At 59.6% G+C, this 15,073-nt stretch overlaps 1 protein-coding gene across 4 annotated transcripts; it reads left to right on the forward strand.

Moving 5' to 3' along the window:
• Positions 1 to 771: 771 nt before the first annotated feature.
• On the forward strand, positions 772 to 14,936 carry ARPC1B (actin related protein 2/3 complex subunit 1B). 4 transcript variants are annotated; one of them, XM_044233451.1, is made up of 10 exons: positions 772 to 870; positions 8,425 to 8,504; positions 9,197 to 9,301; positions 9,717 to 9,939; positions 10,641 to 10,748; positions 11,843 to 12,049; positions 12,140 to 12,215; positions 12,949 to 13,154; positions 13,976 to 14,066; positions 14,334 to 14,936. In XM_044233451.1, the coding sequence occupies exons 2-10, from the start codon at positions 8,441 to 8,443 to the stop codon at positions 14,370 to 14,372; spliced, it is 1,119 nt and encodes a 372-aa protein (XP_044089386.1). In that variant the 5' UTR covers positions 772 to 870; positions 8,425 to 8,440; the 3' UTR covers positions 14,373 to 14,936. The 4 variants fall into 4 exon arrangements, with proteins under 4 accessions (XP_044089386.1, XP_044089385.1, XP_044089384.1 ...); XM_044233450.1 differs by lacking the exon at positions 772 to 870 and adding an exon at positions 1,253 to 1,343 and having other exon boundaries at positions 8,428 to 8,504; XM_044233449.1 differs by lacking the exon at positions 772 to 870 and adding an exon at positions 1,254 to 1,343.
• Positions 14,937 to 15,073: the final 137 nt, after the last annotated feature.

Consider the following 15,073-nt stretch of genomic DNA (forward strand, 5'->3'; position numbering starts at 1 on the left):
TTTTAGCGATGGGTAGCAAAATCTCAAGCCTCCTGAATAAGTAGCATCCTTGGCTCATTGGCCGCAGAAGGTTGGGCTGGAGCTCACCAGTCAGACTTTGACTCGGGTGCGGGTCAGTTCTCTGGGCTTTCCTCCACGGCGAGATGGGAGGGCTGGTGACAGCCGCGCAGGGTCTCCCCCAGCCGGGAAGGCTGGCAGCCCCGCAAACCGTAGCTGAGGCTTCTCCCCGGAGACTCGATCGTGGAAGAGCGCCCGTGTTCGCACACATGTCCTCCTCCCCACCACCCCCGCCCCCGGAGGCAGAATCCAGTGTGACCGGCGCTAGGACTGGAGCGCAGGTCGGGGCTGGGAGTCCCGCGGACACCTCCAGTGGGGCAGGGGTTGTGGGCAAAGAGCTAAGAGACGCGTCCTGCGTTAGAAACCGAAGTTGGCCAGGAGGGGACAGGGTGGGAAAAGGGTTCCAGGCAGGAAGAACACGTGTCACGGCCCCGAGACCTGGCAGGGTGGGAGTCTGGCCCCAGACCTCCTGAGTCCGGGAAGACCCGCACCGCACCTGCTACCGGCCGCCTGGCTGACCCTGGGCGAGGGGACTCCCCGGGAGGGGCCTGTTCGGCTGGGAGGACACAGCAGGGTCTTCACCAGGGTCTCCCCCATCTCCCCGCCCCCTGGCCACGTCTCCGCTGCTGAGGCAGAGGCTAAGGACGGAAAGACTCCCAAATTCACGTGGTTGCAACGCCAGCCGGCAACTTAAAGGCGAGAAGCGGACGGCCGCGGAAGCAAAGGGCAAGGAGCCCTCCCTGAGAGAGGGAGCTGGGCCAGCCAGGTCGCCGCAGACGCCCGCGGACAGCCCTGCCCCGGGCGCATTTTGCAGTAAGGGCGGGGTGGGGGTGGGGTTGGGGGGTTGCGGCGGCAGGGGCCAGTGGCCCCGCCTCGCCTTCCCGCCCGCCGCGGGTTCCGGGCCTGCACTTTTTGCGCCCTGTGGGTATCAGCGCCCCGAGGAAGGATGGAGAGGGCGCTCTCTCCGCGGTGGGCACGTGTGCACTCCGCGCAGCTGCCGCTCTGGCTGTGCGCCTCCCTGAGCCTCAGTTTCCCCACCCGTTAAGTTGCGAGGGGCGGTCGCGGAGGGTTTCTGGGCGCCTGGGCGCCGCGCAGCCCCCACCCCGGATGGGTGGGCGGGGCCTGGGATCCGGCGGCCGCCACCCTGGTCGCCGCCCCCGTCCCCGCGGGGCTGAGGCTGGGAGGCCCCGCCCCCCGCCCACGAGGAAGTGGCTGCGGCGCGGCGCGGGGCCCAGAGCCGGTTCGGCGCGTCGACTGCCCAGAGTCCGCGGCCGGGGCGCTGGGAGGTGAGGGGCTTGGGGACCCCCGGAGGGGAAGGGGCGCCCCCGGGGGAGGGGGCGGGGAGTTGCATGCAGGTGAGGAGGGTGCCGGGCGTCCGCAGACGTGGGGGCGCGGGGAGGGGGTGCCCGGGTTGAAGGGGCACAGGGCTGGGGGCTTGCCAGGTGTGTGGGTCCGTCTGGAGGGGAGGGGACCTCGGGATGGCGGGCCGGTTCCGGGGTGGGGGCCCCCTCCAGGCAAGGGAAATTCAGGGCTCCCTGCCCCCCGGCGCCCTCGGGGCGGCCCCGGCCCCCGTGGTGCCGCCCCGGCCTCCTCCTCCCTGCCCTTGCCTCTACCCCGCTGTCTGTCCCCCGCTGTTTCGGGCCGCGAGGGCCCCACGCCCAGTCACTTCCCCTCCATCCTCCAGCCTTCCGGGTTGCTCGGGCCGGGAAATGAGCTGGCGCCCCCGCCCACCTTGCCCCTCCCTTCCCCCTCCCCCGCGCCACCTCCCGGGGCCCCCAGCCCACCCCTCCGCCCCTGGGGCCCGGGTTCGCGGTCCTCACCCGGAGGGGTTCCCGAATGCTGAGCGGAGCGGCCCCTCCTTGGCCCGCGGGGAAAGCAGCGGGGCCCGCCCAGGGCGGTGACAGTAACCCTGAAAAGACTAGCGGGAAGCCCCGGAACCAGCCTAGCGCAGGGACCGATCAGGAGGCGCTCCCAGGGTTCTTCCAGGCTCTCTCCGGACTCCCCACGCCTGACAGGCAGTGCGGCCCAGTGGTTAAGGGCCTCTGGGACCGGGGTAAGAGTGCCAGCTTCCTCACTGGCCCATGACCTTAGCAAGCCATCTAACTTCCCTGGGCCTCAACCTATCTCATCTGTAAAATGGGGCGTCCTGAGGCTTATATGGAATAATGGGTGGAAGGCGCTTGGCAACGTGCCTGGCACAGGGTACAGAGGTGTGCTCTTAACTGTTGCCACTACCATCCACATTAATCAAAGTGTCTGGATGATGTTAACCTCTGAGGTTTGGGGTCAGAATCTCAAAACTGGGCCATGTGGGAGCTGTGTGGCTTGGAGCAAATCTTGGCTTTTTGTCTGAGTCTGTTTCCTTATGTACAAAATGAAGGTTAAAACAAACAAACAAACACAAAACTACTTAACTTAGGCTTGCTTTCAGGGGTAAAAGAGAATGTATGTCCAAGCCTTGGCTAAAAATACCGGGCATTTAAAGATGCCGGTAAAGGTAGTTTTTGTGTGTCTTTTGTGTGTAATCCACTACCTCCTTTTGGATAAATGGTATCCCAACATGTTAGTGTCACAGTTTACTCTTGCCATATTTAAAGTCATGTGGATTTTTCCACACTTCCATCATTCTAAAGGGGGTTATTATGAACATGTTTGCATAAAAAAAAAGTCAATGGTTATTTTCTTTTTTTTTTTTAAAGATTTTATTTATTGATTTGACAGACAGAGATCACAGGGAGGCAGAGAGGCAGGCAGAGAGAGAGGAGGAAGCAGGCTCCCCACTGACGAAAGAGCCCGATGTGGGGCTTGATCCCAGGACTCTGGAATCGACCTGAGCTGAAGGCAGAGGCTTTAACCCCCTGAGCCACCCAGGTGCCCCGTCAATGGTTATTTTCTTAGCACCAAAATGAATTTATGCCACCAAAGAGTGTTAATTTTTAAGTTCCTGTTCATATTATTCTGTTTGTTCTGATCCAGTTGTTGAATTGTTATCGTATTGCTCTCAGGCTGAACAAATTAGTAACAAATGAGTTTCTCCACAACTCTGCCAACATTGCGTTTTATGTGTTTTTGGATTTTGTTTTATTTGGATTGCTTTATTAATAAGTTTTATGGTGCCTTTCTAGGACTGTTTTCATTTTTATTTCTTGACTTGATTTTTGCCTCGTTTGTAAGACTTCAGGAGCAGACCTGGGGAGGAGGGATTAGCTGGTCTATGTGGGGTGGCAAGGGCTACTCCCCATATACACAGGAAGTTGAGTAACTGCTTAGCACGTGTGCAAAATGGCTTGCTGGCAGCTCCCTGGAGCGCCTGAGCTGGGTGGGGACTTCCCTGAGTGCCTGTAGGGCCAAGATCCTACTCCAGACTGCTCTTTCCTGGCTTAGCCTCAGATACAGCCAAACCTCTGGCTTCAGAGAAGGCTGGCCAAGCTTCTCTGAAAGCAATGAGGAACCTTACAGCTGGTACCTTGTTCACCGCAGCCTTTCCTGATCCAGATGTGAAGGAAGAATTGGCTGAGGCATCCAGCCAGTATGGAGAGAGGCAGAATTTGCCCCCAGAACTGTAAGGAAGGAGCACTAAGCCAGGCTTTTCCTGGCTTGCTCTGCTTTGGAGGGGAGCTGAGTTCTTCCTAAATGCTCAGAGACAACCTTCTCGAGTTCAGGTTTCCAGGCTTTGCTAATCATTGACCCTAATCAGGAAGAAGAAAAAAAAAAAAAAAAAACTGAGCACATACTCCCCAGTAAATATTTAAAAACTGCGTACATATGCCACTGAGATAATAAAGCCTATTTCTTATAGCCCATCCCCTAAAGGAAAGGATGGGACTCATTCAACCACATTTAAGAAATATCATCGAGCACCTGTTATGTGTGCCGGGCACTCTAGTTGGTGCTGGGGATACATAGGTGGACAGAGCACATACCCTACCCCTAGGGAGCTTACCTCCCTATCCCAGTGCCTGGTCTCTGGCAACCCCCACAGGGAAACCCACACCCTACCTTGGAGACCCAAACCCCCTCCCAGACTTCAGGCCACCCTTCCCTGTGCTGCCCCAGCTCTGGGTGATGTCCCGCCCATTCACACTGAGTGTTCACTGTGTGCTGGAAGGATGCCAGGGAAGGGCTACCGGGAACACGGAGATCCTGGCTTGAGGCTGGCAGAGGGGAGGCAGGCCGAGGAAACTCAGCATTTGGCCCACACTCCCCCAGCCTCTGTTTCTGGGGTAATGAGGCACAGATCCCACCACATGGATTCCTAGTCCCAGCACCGTACCCAGAGCGCCTTCCTCCCTTTGTCCCCAGAAGTCCAACGGGCCCATGGTGCTGGCTCACAGGGCTGCAGTGTTAAGTGGTGGGGTGGGGGGTAGTGTCCGGAGGCCATGACTTCAGCCTGTCTTTGTCTCCCTCTTGAGCCATTGCTGAGGTATTGTGTTGTCAACACACTTGGGCAGAGCAACTCTAATTGCATATTCTTTAGGGGGACTGGCTGGCGGTGGGTGCTAGCCCCCTCCCCCACCCACAGAAGTTTCCTGGGAACGATGAAGTCAGAGTTGTGCGGGAGGGTGGCTCACTGTGAAGGCTGCCTCACTGCGTCTGACCACCGGGAACAATCCAGTGATTCTCCTCTTGGAGGATGTAGCCCTGAGGCAACAGTGGCCAGAGAAGCTACTCCCCTCTCTGGGTTACCACTTCCTCATTGCTGACTTGGGGGTTGGGAGTCATTGCTGAGGCAATGCTTTAGTTTTAGTTGCTTTGCAGAAATTATGAAAAAGTTATGAAAAGGGGAAGATGCACCTCTTCTCTCCCACCCCCTTCCCCTGTAAATACCCCAGGTCCCTTTAAGGTGTTAGTTAATGCAGCGTACTATGAGTATTTCTGTCTGAATTCATGCTAAAATGTGATTGGCTGATAGATGTGGTCTGAGCCTCCCCTCATCACCCTGCCTGTCCCACTGTGCCTGTGGCCGTCTTTATCAGCCCCTTCCTCTCCCACTAGAGGACCATCGGGTCCTAAGAAACAATGGTCAGGGCTCCCCAAGTCCTCTTGCCTGTGTTATTAGTACGGGGGCTGCTGTCTTCAGCAGACCCAACCTCTGCATCCTCACAGCCTGGAACTCTGGAACATCACACTAGACAGACTTTTTAGAGCCTGGCCCCCAAGTCTAGATAGATAATCTTGCCCAAGACCCAACAAGAAGCAGAGACACCCGGCCACACAGTCTGGGCCCATTGGAGCTGGGGAGTTAATTCCGCAGACAAGCTGTGGGCCCAGAGACCCTCAGGAGTGTAGCCATGGGCCTTCTTCCTTCTGGGCCAGTGGCACTGAAGGAGTCGGGGGAGGGGGGTGGTTGGCCTTCACAGCACCGGCAGGAGCCCGGCCAGGGTGTGGAAGTGGGCCTCTGGCCTTCTCTCTGCCCCACTGGCGACCTTGGAAAATAAGGGTGGGCAGATGAGCACGGATAGCCCTGGTCCTTGCACTTCTTAGTCTTGCCATCTGTGGTGGGGATGGTGACGAAGTGCTCCAGCCAAGCTGGGTGCCTGTGCTGCCCTGGCCAGTGGCACCGGAAGTGCCGGGGGAAGTCCCCATCAGGCCTGCTGACCTGAGCTGAGGGACCCGAAGGGCCACTTCCGGGGGCCTTTGTCTTCCACGGAGAGGCCTTATAAGGAGAGGCTGGGGAAGCGGCCGCGGTGGGAGCCGTGTGCTTGTGTGTGCGCGTGCAAAGCTGGACACATGGGAGCGTGCAGGGGCAGTGTGCTTGTGTGCAAGGCTGAACGTGGAGAATGTGGGGGCAGTGTGGTTGTGTGCGTGTGCAAGACGACATGTGGGAACATGCGGGAGCAGTGTGCGTGTGTGTGCACAGCTGAACACATGGGAGCGTGCAGGGCAGTGTGCTTGTGTGCGTTTGCAAGGCTGAACACGAGAGCGGTGTGTGTGCATGAACACACAGTAACACAGAGCAGTGTGCTTGTGCACGTGTGTGAGGCTGAACACGTGTGTGTGTGTGTGTGTGTGTGTGTGGCCTGAGCCTGGGCTGTAGCTGTGTCCACTTTCTCTGCCTCAGCAGTATCGATCAAGGACCCACTTGGTGCCCTTGGTGCTCCAGGCACATCCCTGTCCTGTACCTGCACATGTGTCTTTGTACCCCTGAGACCTGGGCTGCCCCAGGAACCTTCCAGAGCTTCCTGCTATAAATGAAAACAGGTTTTGGATCTGGGGTGGGCAGGAGGAGCAGGGCCCACAAGACGGTGAGCTGGGGGTCAGGAAGCCAGGCCCAGCAGGATATGTGGGGCCACCTGGGGCAGGCTGGTCCCTGAGCCCTGGATTTCTCAGGGGACAGTGAGCTACAGGCAGCCAGTTCTTGCGGCTGGGCCCCAACTCCACGCTGTGCCTTCCAGCAGAGCCTCATGTAAACAGGTGGCCGTTCTGAGGGGCCGGGGAGGTGCCCAGTAAGTTTCCTGGGGTGTTCGCAGCTCAAGCCCGGGGCTGGGGAGAAGCCATCCTTTAGCCTAGTCCATGAGCTGCAAACCTGCCCACCGGTTCCCGGTGACACCTGCCAGGTGTGTGGGGGGGGGGTAGTTTCCCCCTCGCTGAACCTCAGCCTCTCCGTCTGTCCTCTGGGGCTGCGGCATCTGAGCACTAAAGTCAAGAACACTTGTGGGGCGGGGGAGATGGGTGAAATAGGGGAAGGCGACTAAGGGCACACTCGTCTGGATGAGCGTGGAGTACCAAGCAGAATTGAGTCACTAGGCTGTACACCAGAAGCTAATGTAGCACTGTGCTATAATCCTGGATGAAAAAAAAGAGAGAGAGATGCCTGGACTGCTTAGAGCTGGCAAGGGAGGAACATTCTGGATCTGTTGGGTGGTTGGGGGAGGGTTGCTTTTTTTTCTTTTTTTTTTTTAAGATTTTAAGTCCTCTCTACACCCACCACGGGGCTTGAACACACCACCCCAAGTTCAAGAGTCGCATGCTCTACTGACTGAGCCAGCCAGACGCCCCCATAGTTTAACTTTTTAATAAAGAACTTCCTCTCCTGGGCACTAGTGACCGTATACAGTGGTGTTCGTCGCGTACTTAGGGAGCTTAGGCCCCGGGGAGAGCACCGCGGACAAGACCAGTGAGAGCTGTGTGCCTCCAGCGCCGCCGGTCCCAGCTGGGGAGCCGCAGGTGCAGCGAATGAGTGCAGAGTGACCTGGTCAGTGGTGATTCTCTGCGGGGGGGGGGGGGGGGGGGAGTCTTCCCTCCGGGAATGGGGAGCCCCAGGGTAGGCTGAGGTGGCGGCCTTGGACACAGACCTGAAGGGCAGCAGTGCGGGCTTGGCAGACAGGTGCGCGGTCAGGGGAGCTCTGGGGGCCTAGGGAACAGCCAGTGCAAAGGCCTGAGCCCCGTGGGCCCTGGGGTCAGCCGCTGAGTCGGGGAGACAGACGCCCACACGGGTGGGTTGTGGCTGGGTGTTCCCCCGCGGGAGGTGCGTCTCGTGAACACCCGAATGTGTGCCAGGCATGGCTTAATGTCTTCTTTTACCCTCTCAACCCCTCTGGGGGCAGGATTCCTGTTCCCGCGGGGCAGATGTGGACACTGAGGTTCGGAGGGGTGAGCGGTACGCCCAGGGTCAGTCGCTGGCGGCAAGCAGCGCTGAGTGGGAAGTCGGGGAGAGCACGGGTTTGAGGAAGTCAAGTTCACCTGGGGTCTTTCCAGTTGAGTAGGACTTGGCCAAATGGAACAGGGTGGGCAGAGCTGGGCAGGGAGGGGATGGTGGGGGGAAGGAACTGCCCCTCCCCCACTCCTGTGTATCCCGCCCCGCTTCAGGCTCAGGGGAATTTCAGCAGCAGGGGAGGAAGGTGTCTGTGTGTCGGTCCGTGCCCTCACCTGCAGGCCCCTGAAGACCAGCTTCCTACCCTCCCTCCTGAAATCCAGAGCTCTGGGTGTGGGAGGCGCCTGCTGTGTGCTGGGCACCGCTCTCATTTCGTCCTCACTCCCTCCTTTTAAAAAAATTTTTTTTTTAATTTATTTAATTTGAGAGCAAGACCATGAGTGGGGAGGGGGCGAGTGGTGGAGGGAGAGGGACAAGCAGGGAGCCCAATGCGGGCTCGATCCCCAGCCTGAGATCGTGACCTGAGCAGAAGGCAGATGCTTCATGGACTGAGCCACCCAGGCATCCCTCCCTCCATCCTTCTGAGGGGGATGCCCTCTATCCTGGAGGAAACTGAGGCACAGATGATGAGGGACACCTGACCTGAAACAGGATTAGCACACCCCACTCAAGGGAAGACCAGGCTGACCCCTGCTGCCCTCCCACAAGGTTGGCTGGGGCCCGTTCTGGGGTCAGAGGCGGGGATTGACGGGGGGTCCCTTCCTCTCTCTTAGCAGGAGCTAAGCAGCCATGGCGTACCACAGCTTCCTGGTGGAGCCCATCAGCTGCCATGCCTGGAACAAGGACCGCACCCGTGAGTGCCACTGCCACAGGATGACGTGGGGAGGGGGGAGTGGGAGCCCCCAGAGTGCGTATGGGCGGTACAGCAGCTGGGCGCCCTAGACTGTGGTCTCTGAGGGTTGGCTGTCCCCTTCCTTCACCTCTGGTCCCAAGGATATAAGAGGGGTTGGACGAGTTCTGGCCACACACAGGGGCAGCTGGTGAGGGGGTGGAGGGGAGAGTGTGGCCCCATGCTGGGCCAGGCCACTGGGGCTGGCAGATGCCACTGGGGCTCCCAGGCTGGGGTGAGAAATGAAGATGGCTTGGAGAGAAACACACAGGATGAGGGAAAGCATTGGGAGGCAGAGGCGCTGGCTTAGGAAAGGTGGCCAGGGAGGTCTTTTGGGGGAGGTAAAAGAGGCAGCCATGCCAAGACCTTGCAGCAGGAGAGCCTGGCACTGTCCAGAACAGCAAGGATCTCAGGGCTGGAGATGGGGAGCAGAGAGCAGTCTCGGGAGGGGAAGTATGAGATTGCTGTGGGGGTGCCTGTGGGTAGTGGGTGCAGGTGAAGGATGGCTAGTCCCAGGGGAGGGGTCACAAGGTGCTTCAGGGAGCCCTGCACCAAAGCAGAGGGGTGAAGGGTGTTCCTGGGAGAGGGTCTTGAGGAAATGGGGGACCTGGGCACTCACACCTCCTCCTCCTTACCCCCACCCTTCTTTCCTACAGAGATTGCCATCTGCCCCAACAACCACGAGGTGCACATCTATGAGAAGAGCGGGGCCAAGTGGGCCAAGGTGCACGAGCTCAAGGAGCACAATGGGCAGGTGACAGGTACGGCAGGCGGACTCTGAAAAGGAGATGGGATGGGGAGGTCCAGCCAGTCATCCTGTCCTGTCAGGTAGGATAGTTTGCGTTGCAAGTAACACAACCCTAATTCAAACTGGCTCAAGTTATAAAGGGATCATGTTGGCTCACATTACTGAAAAACTAAAGAGAATTGCACTTCAGGAAAGGCTTGATCCAGCATCTCAGTTCAACATAGCCAAGGACCCATTTCTTTTCTGTCTCTTGGCTTTCCAGCCTGTTTGGTAATATTTCGGAGCGCGGTAACACTCTCAGTATTAGTTCTAGTGGCACCCCCCGGAGCAGCTTGTATCCACATTGTGGCCTCTAAGCCCCTCCTACATGGATGCCAGGGAGCCTTTCTGCTTGGATGACTTTAGCCTGGTTTCTCACCATCTCACAGGCATCGACTGGGCCCCTGAGAGTAACCGCATCGTGACCTGCGGCACAGACCGCAATGCCTACGTGTGGACGCTGAAGGGCCGCACGTGGAAGCCCACACTCGTCATCCTGCGGATCAACCGCGCTGCTCGCTGTGTGCGCTGGGCGCCCCAGGAGAACAAGTTTGCTGTGGGTAGTGGCTCCCGTGTCATCTCTATCTGCTATTTTGAGCAGGAAAATGACTGGTAGGTGCCTGGGCAGGGGCAGAGTGGGTTGGAAGGGACCCTGGGGCTGCAGACCTAATGGTGGCAGGACTAGTGTCCCAGAGAGCACTGGACAGGCTTTCAGGAGCCCTGTTCGCATGACCCTGGGGAAGTATGTTCTCTCTGGACCTTGTAGTTGAGGCGACAGGCACTTGCACAACTCTGTCTCATTACTAAGGGCACAGATCACCCCAGGACCCCTTCTGTGGGCATTGCTTAAAGCCCTGCACACTCGCTTGCATGGACTCCCTGACAGCCCCCTGGACTGGGCTTCTGTTGTCCCCGTGTTTCAGACGAGCGAAGTAAGGTCCTGCGCTCAGGTCACTCGTCTGAGACGTCCAGCCTGTCGTCCTCCAGGGCCACATCATCTTTTCCCCTGGGTCCCTGAGGGCAGAGGCTAGGCTGGAGCCTGGGAGACCGGGGATCGAAGTCCGCCCTGGCCGGTTAGCTGCTACATGACTGAGCCTGCCCCAGGCTTGCTGTGAGGTTTCAGTTAGGCCGCCAGGGATAGAGTTCCCAGCTGGAGGGGCCCCACACCCCACTGGCCTGATCCAGGCCTTTCCCTTCGGAGAAACTGGAGGTTCTGCAGGTCCCCGGGAATGTGGAGTCCCTGGGGCACTGGGGACTTGGGTGCTGAGACTGCCGGTCCCCCTCCCCTCCCCTCTGCCTGTCCGTGTTTCCAGGTGGGTTTGCAAGCACATCAAGAAGCCCATTCGCTCCACGGTGCTCAGCCTGGACTGGCACCCCAACAATGTGCTGCTGGCCGCGGGCTCCTGTGACTTCAAGTGCAGGTAAGGAGGGGCCTCCCCGATACCAGCACAGGAACCGGGGTGGAGGGAGCCCCGCACCCTGCCTTCCAGACCCACTCTGCCACCAGCAGGGGGACCTGGGGCCTCGGTCCAGCATCTGTGAGGTTTCGGCGGGGCTGCCACTGGGTCCGGTCTCCAGCCCTCAGAGAGCGTTGGCAGGTTGCAGCCCTGGCTACCGCTTCACGTCAGCAAGGACACTTTCCCAGGCCCTCCTCTCCTTCAGTTTCCTTGTCTTCTGTCTCAAGGACAGTGAGTGGGGGGACCTGTCTCACACTGGCATCCATGACCGGGCTTTAATCTGCCTCATCGCAGATGTAGCACCCGTGAGTCTGCCGAGCCCTGTGGCTCCCAGCTCCAGACAGGTGGCCTGGGTCTCTGCCTGGGAAAGGCTGCGGCAGGCCCCAGGGGCTCCTCTGGAGGCCCTGGCCAGGAGAGGGTGACATCCCACCGAGGCTCCGTTGGTGGGTGGGGAGCTGATCTGCCCAGTGCCCCTGTGCTGGCCCTGGGACAGAGTGAGGACGTCAGCATGTGGGAAAGTGGTGTACTGGGTAGAGCTGGCGGGGAAGGCGGCTGGCCTGATTTAAGGTGCAGAGCAGGGGCGCCTGGGTGGCTCAGTGGGTTAAGCCTCTGCTTTCGGCTCAGGTCATGATCTCAGGGTCCTGGGATTGAGCCCCGCATTGGGAATCTCTGCCTAGTCTCCACCCTGCCACCTGCCTGCCTTCCTACTTGTGATCTCAAATAACTAAAATCTTAAAAAAAATTTTAAAAAGTGTGGAGCAGGGAGGAGGAGGGGCATTCTAGGGGCTGGCTGTGGAGAGGAGGCACCTGCATGATGGGGACCCGGACACCCCCAGGGCCATGTCAGCTGTGCAGAGTCAGGCCTCAGGAGGGCCCAGGAGTGCCCAGGACATTGACTGCACCAGGAGGGCCCTGAAGCCCACACTCGTCCGAGTGAAGATGCAGGTCACAAAAAGCCGGCGCTGGTGCCCACCAGCTCCCAGCTGGGCACTCTGGCCTCCCCAGGCCCCTCCCGGACCCCCTCAGTCACCACGGCCTCTCTTGGTCTCTCCTGGCAGGATCTTCTCGGCCTACATCAAGGAGGTGGAGGAACGGCCAGCACCCACCCCATGGGGCTCCAAGATGCCCTTCGGGGAGCTGATGTTTGAGTCCAGCAGTAGCTGTGGCTGGGTGCACGGCGTCTGCTTTTCCGCCAGCGGCAGCCGCGTGGCCTGGGTCAGCCACGACAGCACTGTGTGCCTGGCTGACGCCGACAAGAAAATGGCGTGAGTACAGGACCCCGGGGTCGGGGGGCAACCAAGGCCCAGAGCAGGAGGGGCTGGAGCCACTGACCTCTCTCTCTCTCTCTCTCTCAGAGTCGCGACTCTGGCCTCTGAAACGCTGCCGCTGCTGGCCCTGACCTTCATCACAGACAACAGTCTGGTGGCAGCGGTGAGGCAGGGAGGGGGGCAGAAAGGGGGCGGTGCCGGTTAGACCTGCTCCCCACTGGTCTCCCCCACCTTCTCTTCCTCCTTGGGCAGAAAGGGCTGCCTTCTGCTCTAACAAGGCCCCAGTGGCAGCGCTTGCCACAGTGCAGGTGTTGGGGGGGCCCTGCTCAGTGCAGGGGAGCTGCATCTCCCTCATGTGCCCCAGTTGCCACAGAGGGAGGAGGGGGAGGCGGAGAATCATGCCCGGGAGCCTGTGGTTTCTGCTTACATCGTACGGGCCAGGGCGGGGGCGGGGGCTGCACAGTCGTCCCGTGCATCTAGAAGGGCGCCGCTCTCCTCCCCCTGCCCACCCTCTTGACCCCTCTTCCCCCGGTAGCAAACACACTCGAGTCCCAGACGGGGGTCAGCCTGCTTTGCCTCCAGAAGCGTGCAGCGTGGGGTATCGTCCCAGAGCGGGTGTAACCGGCTGGGCAAGGACGTTAACTTCCCTGAGCTTCCAGGGGAAGGAGGCAGCCCCCAGCTGCTCCCCGCGACACCAGCACCTGGTCCCTTTCCGTATAGCCAGGTGGGCCTGGCTGTGTCTCCGGGCTGGCATGGGCTTCCCCATAGCTTCACCCAAGTCCTGCCACCAGATGCCCTGGGTATTGGGCCTGGTCTCCAGACTGTTTCCCGGCGCATAAGATGGGTGCTGTGCCCGCCCCTGGCCACGCTCCCAGGACATCCCCTCCCTGTCACAGGGCCACGACTGCTTCCCGGTGCTGTTTACCTACGATGGCACTACAGGGACTCTGAGCTTCGGCGGGCGGCTGGACGTGCCCAAGCAGAGCTCGCAGCGTGGCCTGACGGCCCGAGAGCGCTTCCAGAACCTGGACAAGAAGGCGAGCTCAGATGGCAGCGTGGCCTCCGGTGCTGGCCTGGACTCGCTGCACAAGAACAGTGTGAGGTGAGGGCGGGACCAACCTTGACTCCCCCCTGCAGCAGTGTGTGTGTGGGGGGGTCCTGACTTGGGAAGCGGGGCGACCTCTGGGTGGCACAAAAACAGCATTAGGTGAGGGCAGCGAGGCGCTGTGCTCGGCGTTTTTAGGACATGGTGGTGTGGGGACCATCCCAGTTCTCTGGGGCAACCAGGCCCATGGGCCAGAGCCGTGGCTGAGCCAGTCCTGCAGCCGCCTCCCTGAGCAGCGAGGCAGGATGACACAGGAGAAACTGTCCCCAACGCCCCAGTCCTGCCAGCCCCAGGCGTCCACCCACGGCCAAGCAGGGACAAGTAAGGCGGGACTTCCTAACCAGCCCCCCCGCCAGGTGAACCCCTGTGGCCATCTCCTCCAGTGTCATTTTCGGACCCAACGCCTGAGCCCGGCTTTCAGGACTCGTTGGAACGACCCTGTGGGTCCTCCCAGCCCCTGGTTTTGCCTTCCCCCGATCCTGCTACAAGCCTGTCACTCTGGACATTCCCCACACAATGTGGGATTCGTGCCCTGCCTGGCCTCCGCACGTCTGGTTCCATTTGCCTGGGCTTCCCTCCCGCTCCTCCAGGCAGACTCGGGAGCCCCATCCTCTGCGGCCCTCCGCGGCCCGCTCCTGGGGTCTCCGTGGGGTGCTCTGTGGGGCACGCCCCACCTGCACAGCCCCACCTGCACAGCCCCGCACTTCTCACCAGAGTTGGCTGACCTGAATGAAGGGTGGGAGCTCCTGGAGGCGGGTGGGCTCCAGTCCAGCAAAGGGCTCCGGCTGGGCCCCATCAAGCTCTCCTCCGCTACGCAGCCAGATCTCGGTGCTCAGCGGGGGGAAGGCCAAGTGCTCCCAGTTCTGCACCACGGGAATGGATGGCGGCATGAGCATCTGGGACGTGAAGGTGAGTCCTAGCCCACCCTGGCCCTTCCTCCTGGATCCCTCCAGGAGGAAGGCACTGCTTGGACTGAAGGTGGTAGGAGATGAGGGGCACCCCCTGGGGCACCTCCCTTTAGGGCTGAGATTCAAATCCAGGTCTGCTGACTCCAAAGGCCGGGTTCTCTGTCCTCCGGCAGGTTGGGGCTGGGCTGGCTAGGGCCCAGGTCTCTGGGGGTGGGGGGGGTGGGGGACAGCTACAAACCAGACTGTCTCTTCTGCTGTCTCCTTCCAGAGCCTGGAATCAGCCTTGAAGGACCTCAAGATCAAATGACCTGTGACGCAGAGTTTGCCCTCATCCCAGCTGCTGGGGGAGGGGGTCGGGGAGACTAAGGGTCGCTTTGCTGAATTTTTCGAGGGTAGCAGTTTGGGTTCCCCTGGGGACTGCTCCAGGAAGAGGGGAGGGAGGGGTGGGAAGCTTTTCTTAACTATTGAAGGAACATGTGCCTTTTTCTTATAAAGAGATGCTTTCATTTATTGTTAAAAATGTTCTCCAAGCACTGTGCTGGCCATAACGGCTTCAACAACATGACGTGATAAAAAAGCAGTCTCAGAGCCGGGCTCCTGTGTTTGGGAGACGTGCATGGTCGCACGGGCACAGGTCCCTTCTGCTCTACCGACAGAATCGATCCTGAAGCCCAAGGGCCTTCTCACCGCTCCCCCTTTCCCCCCACTGTCCAGCAAGGGCACGGCCAGACCCCGGTGACTTCCTGTCACTGGGGAGTCAGACTCCCAGACCAGACTTGCACATTCCAGGCTGCTTCTGGGTTTTAATGGAAATTGATTTCTCTGCTTGATGTCTGCAGCTGGTTTCTGATAAATGCACATCACTTCCTAAGACAGTTTCCCCATTCCTGTTTCGTTCAGAGGGCCTTTTCTGTTTAACACGTGCTCCTCGGGTCCCTATTTTTCAGTCACAGCCAGGTACTGAGTTACATCCACAGATCTGGCCTTACGTTTGCAGGACGGAGGGCA

The sequence above is a fragment of the Neovison vison genome, chromosome 14, assembly GCF_020171115.1.
Source record: "Neovison vison isolate M4711 chromosome 14, ASM_NN_V1, whole genome shotgun sequence".
NCBI lineage: Eukaryota > Metazoa > Chordata > Mammalia > Carnivora > Mustelidae > Neogale > Neogale vison.

Coding starts and splice junctions, on each gene's coding strand:
- ARPC1B (XM_044233451.1), top strand. CDS start 8,441: ATGGCGTACCACAGCTTCCTGGTGGAGCCCATCAGCTGCCATGCCTGG. Junction 9,302..9,716: donor GCACAATGGGCAGGTGACAG/GTACGGCAGGCG, acceptor ACCATCTCACAG/GCATCGACTGGGCCCCTGAG. Junction 14,067..14,333: donor TGAGCATCTGGGACGTGAAG/GTGAGTCCTAGC, acceptor GTCTCCTTCCAG/AGCCTGGAATCAGCCTTGAA.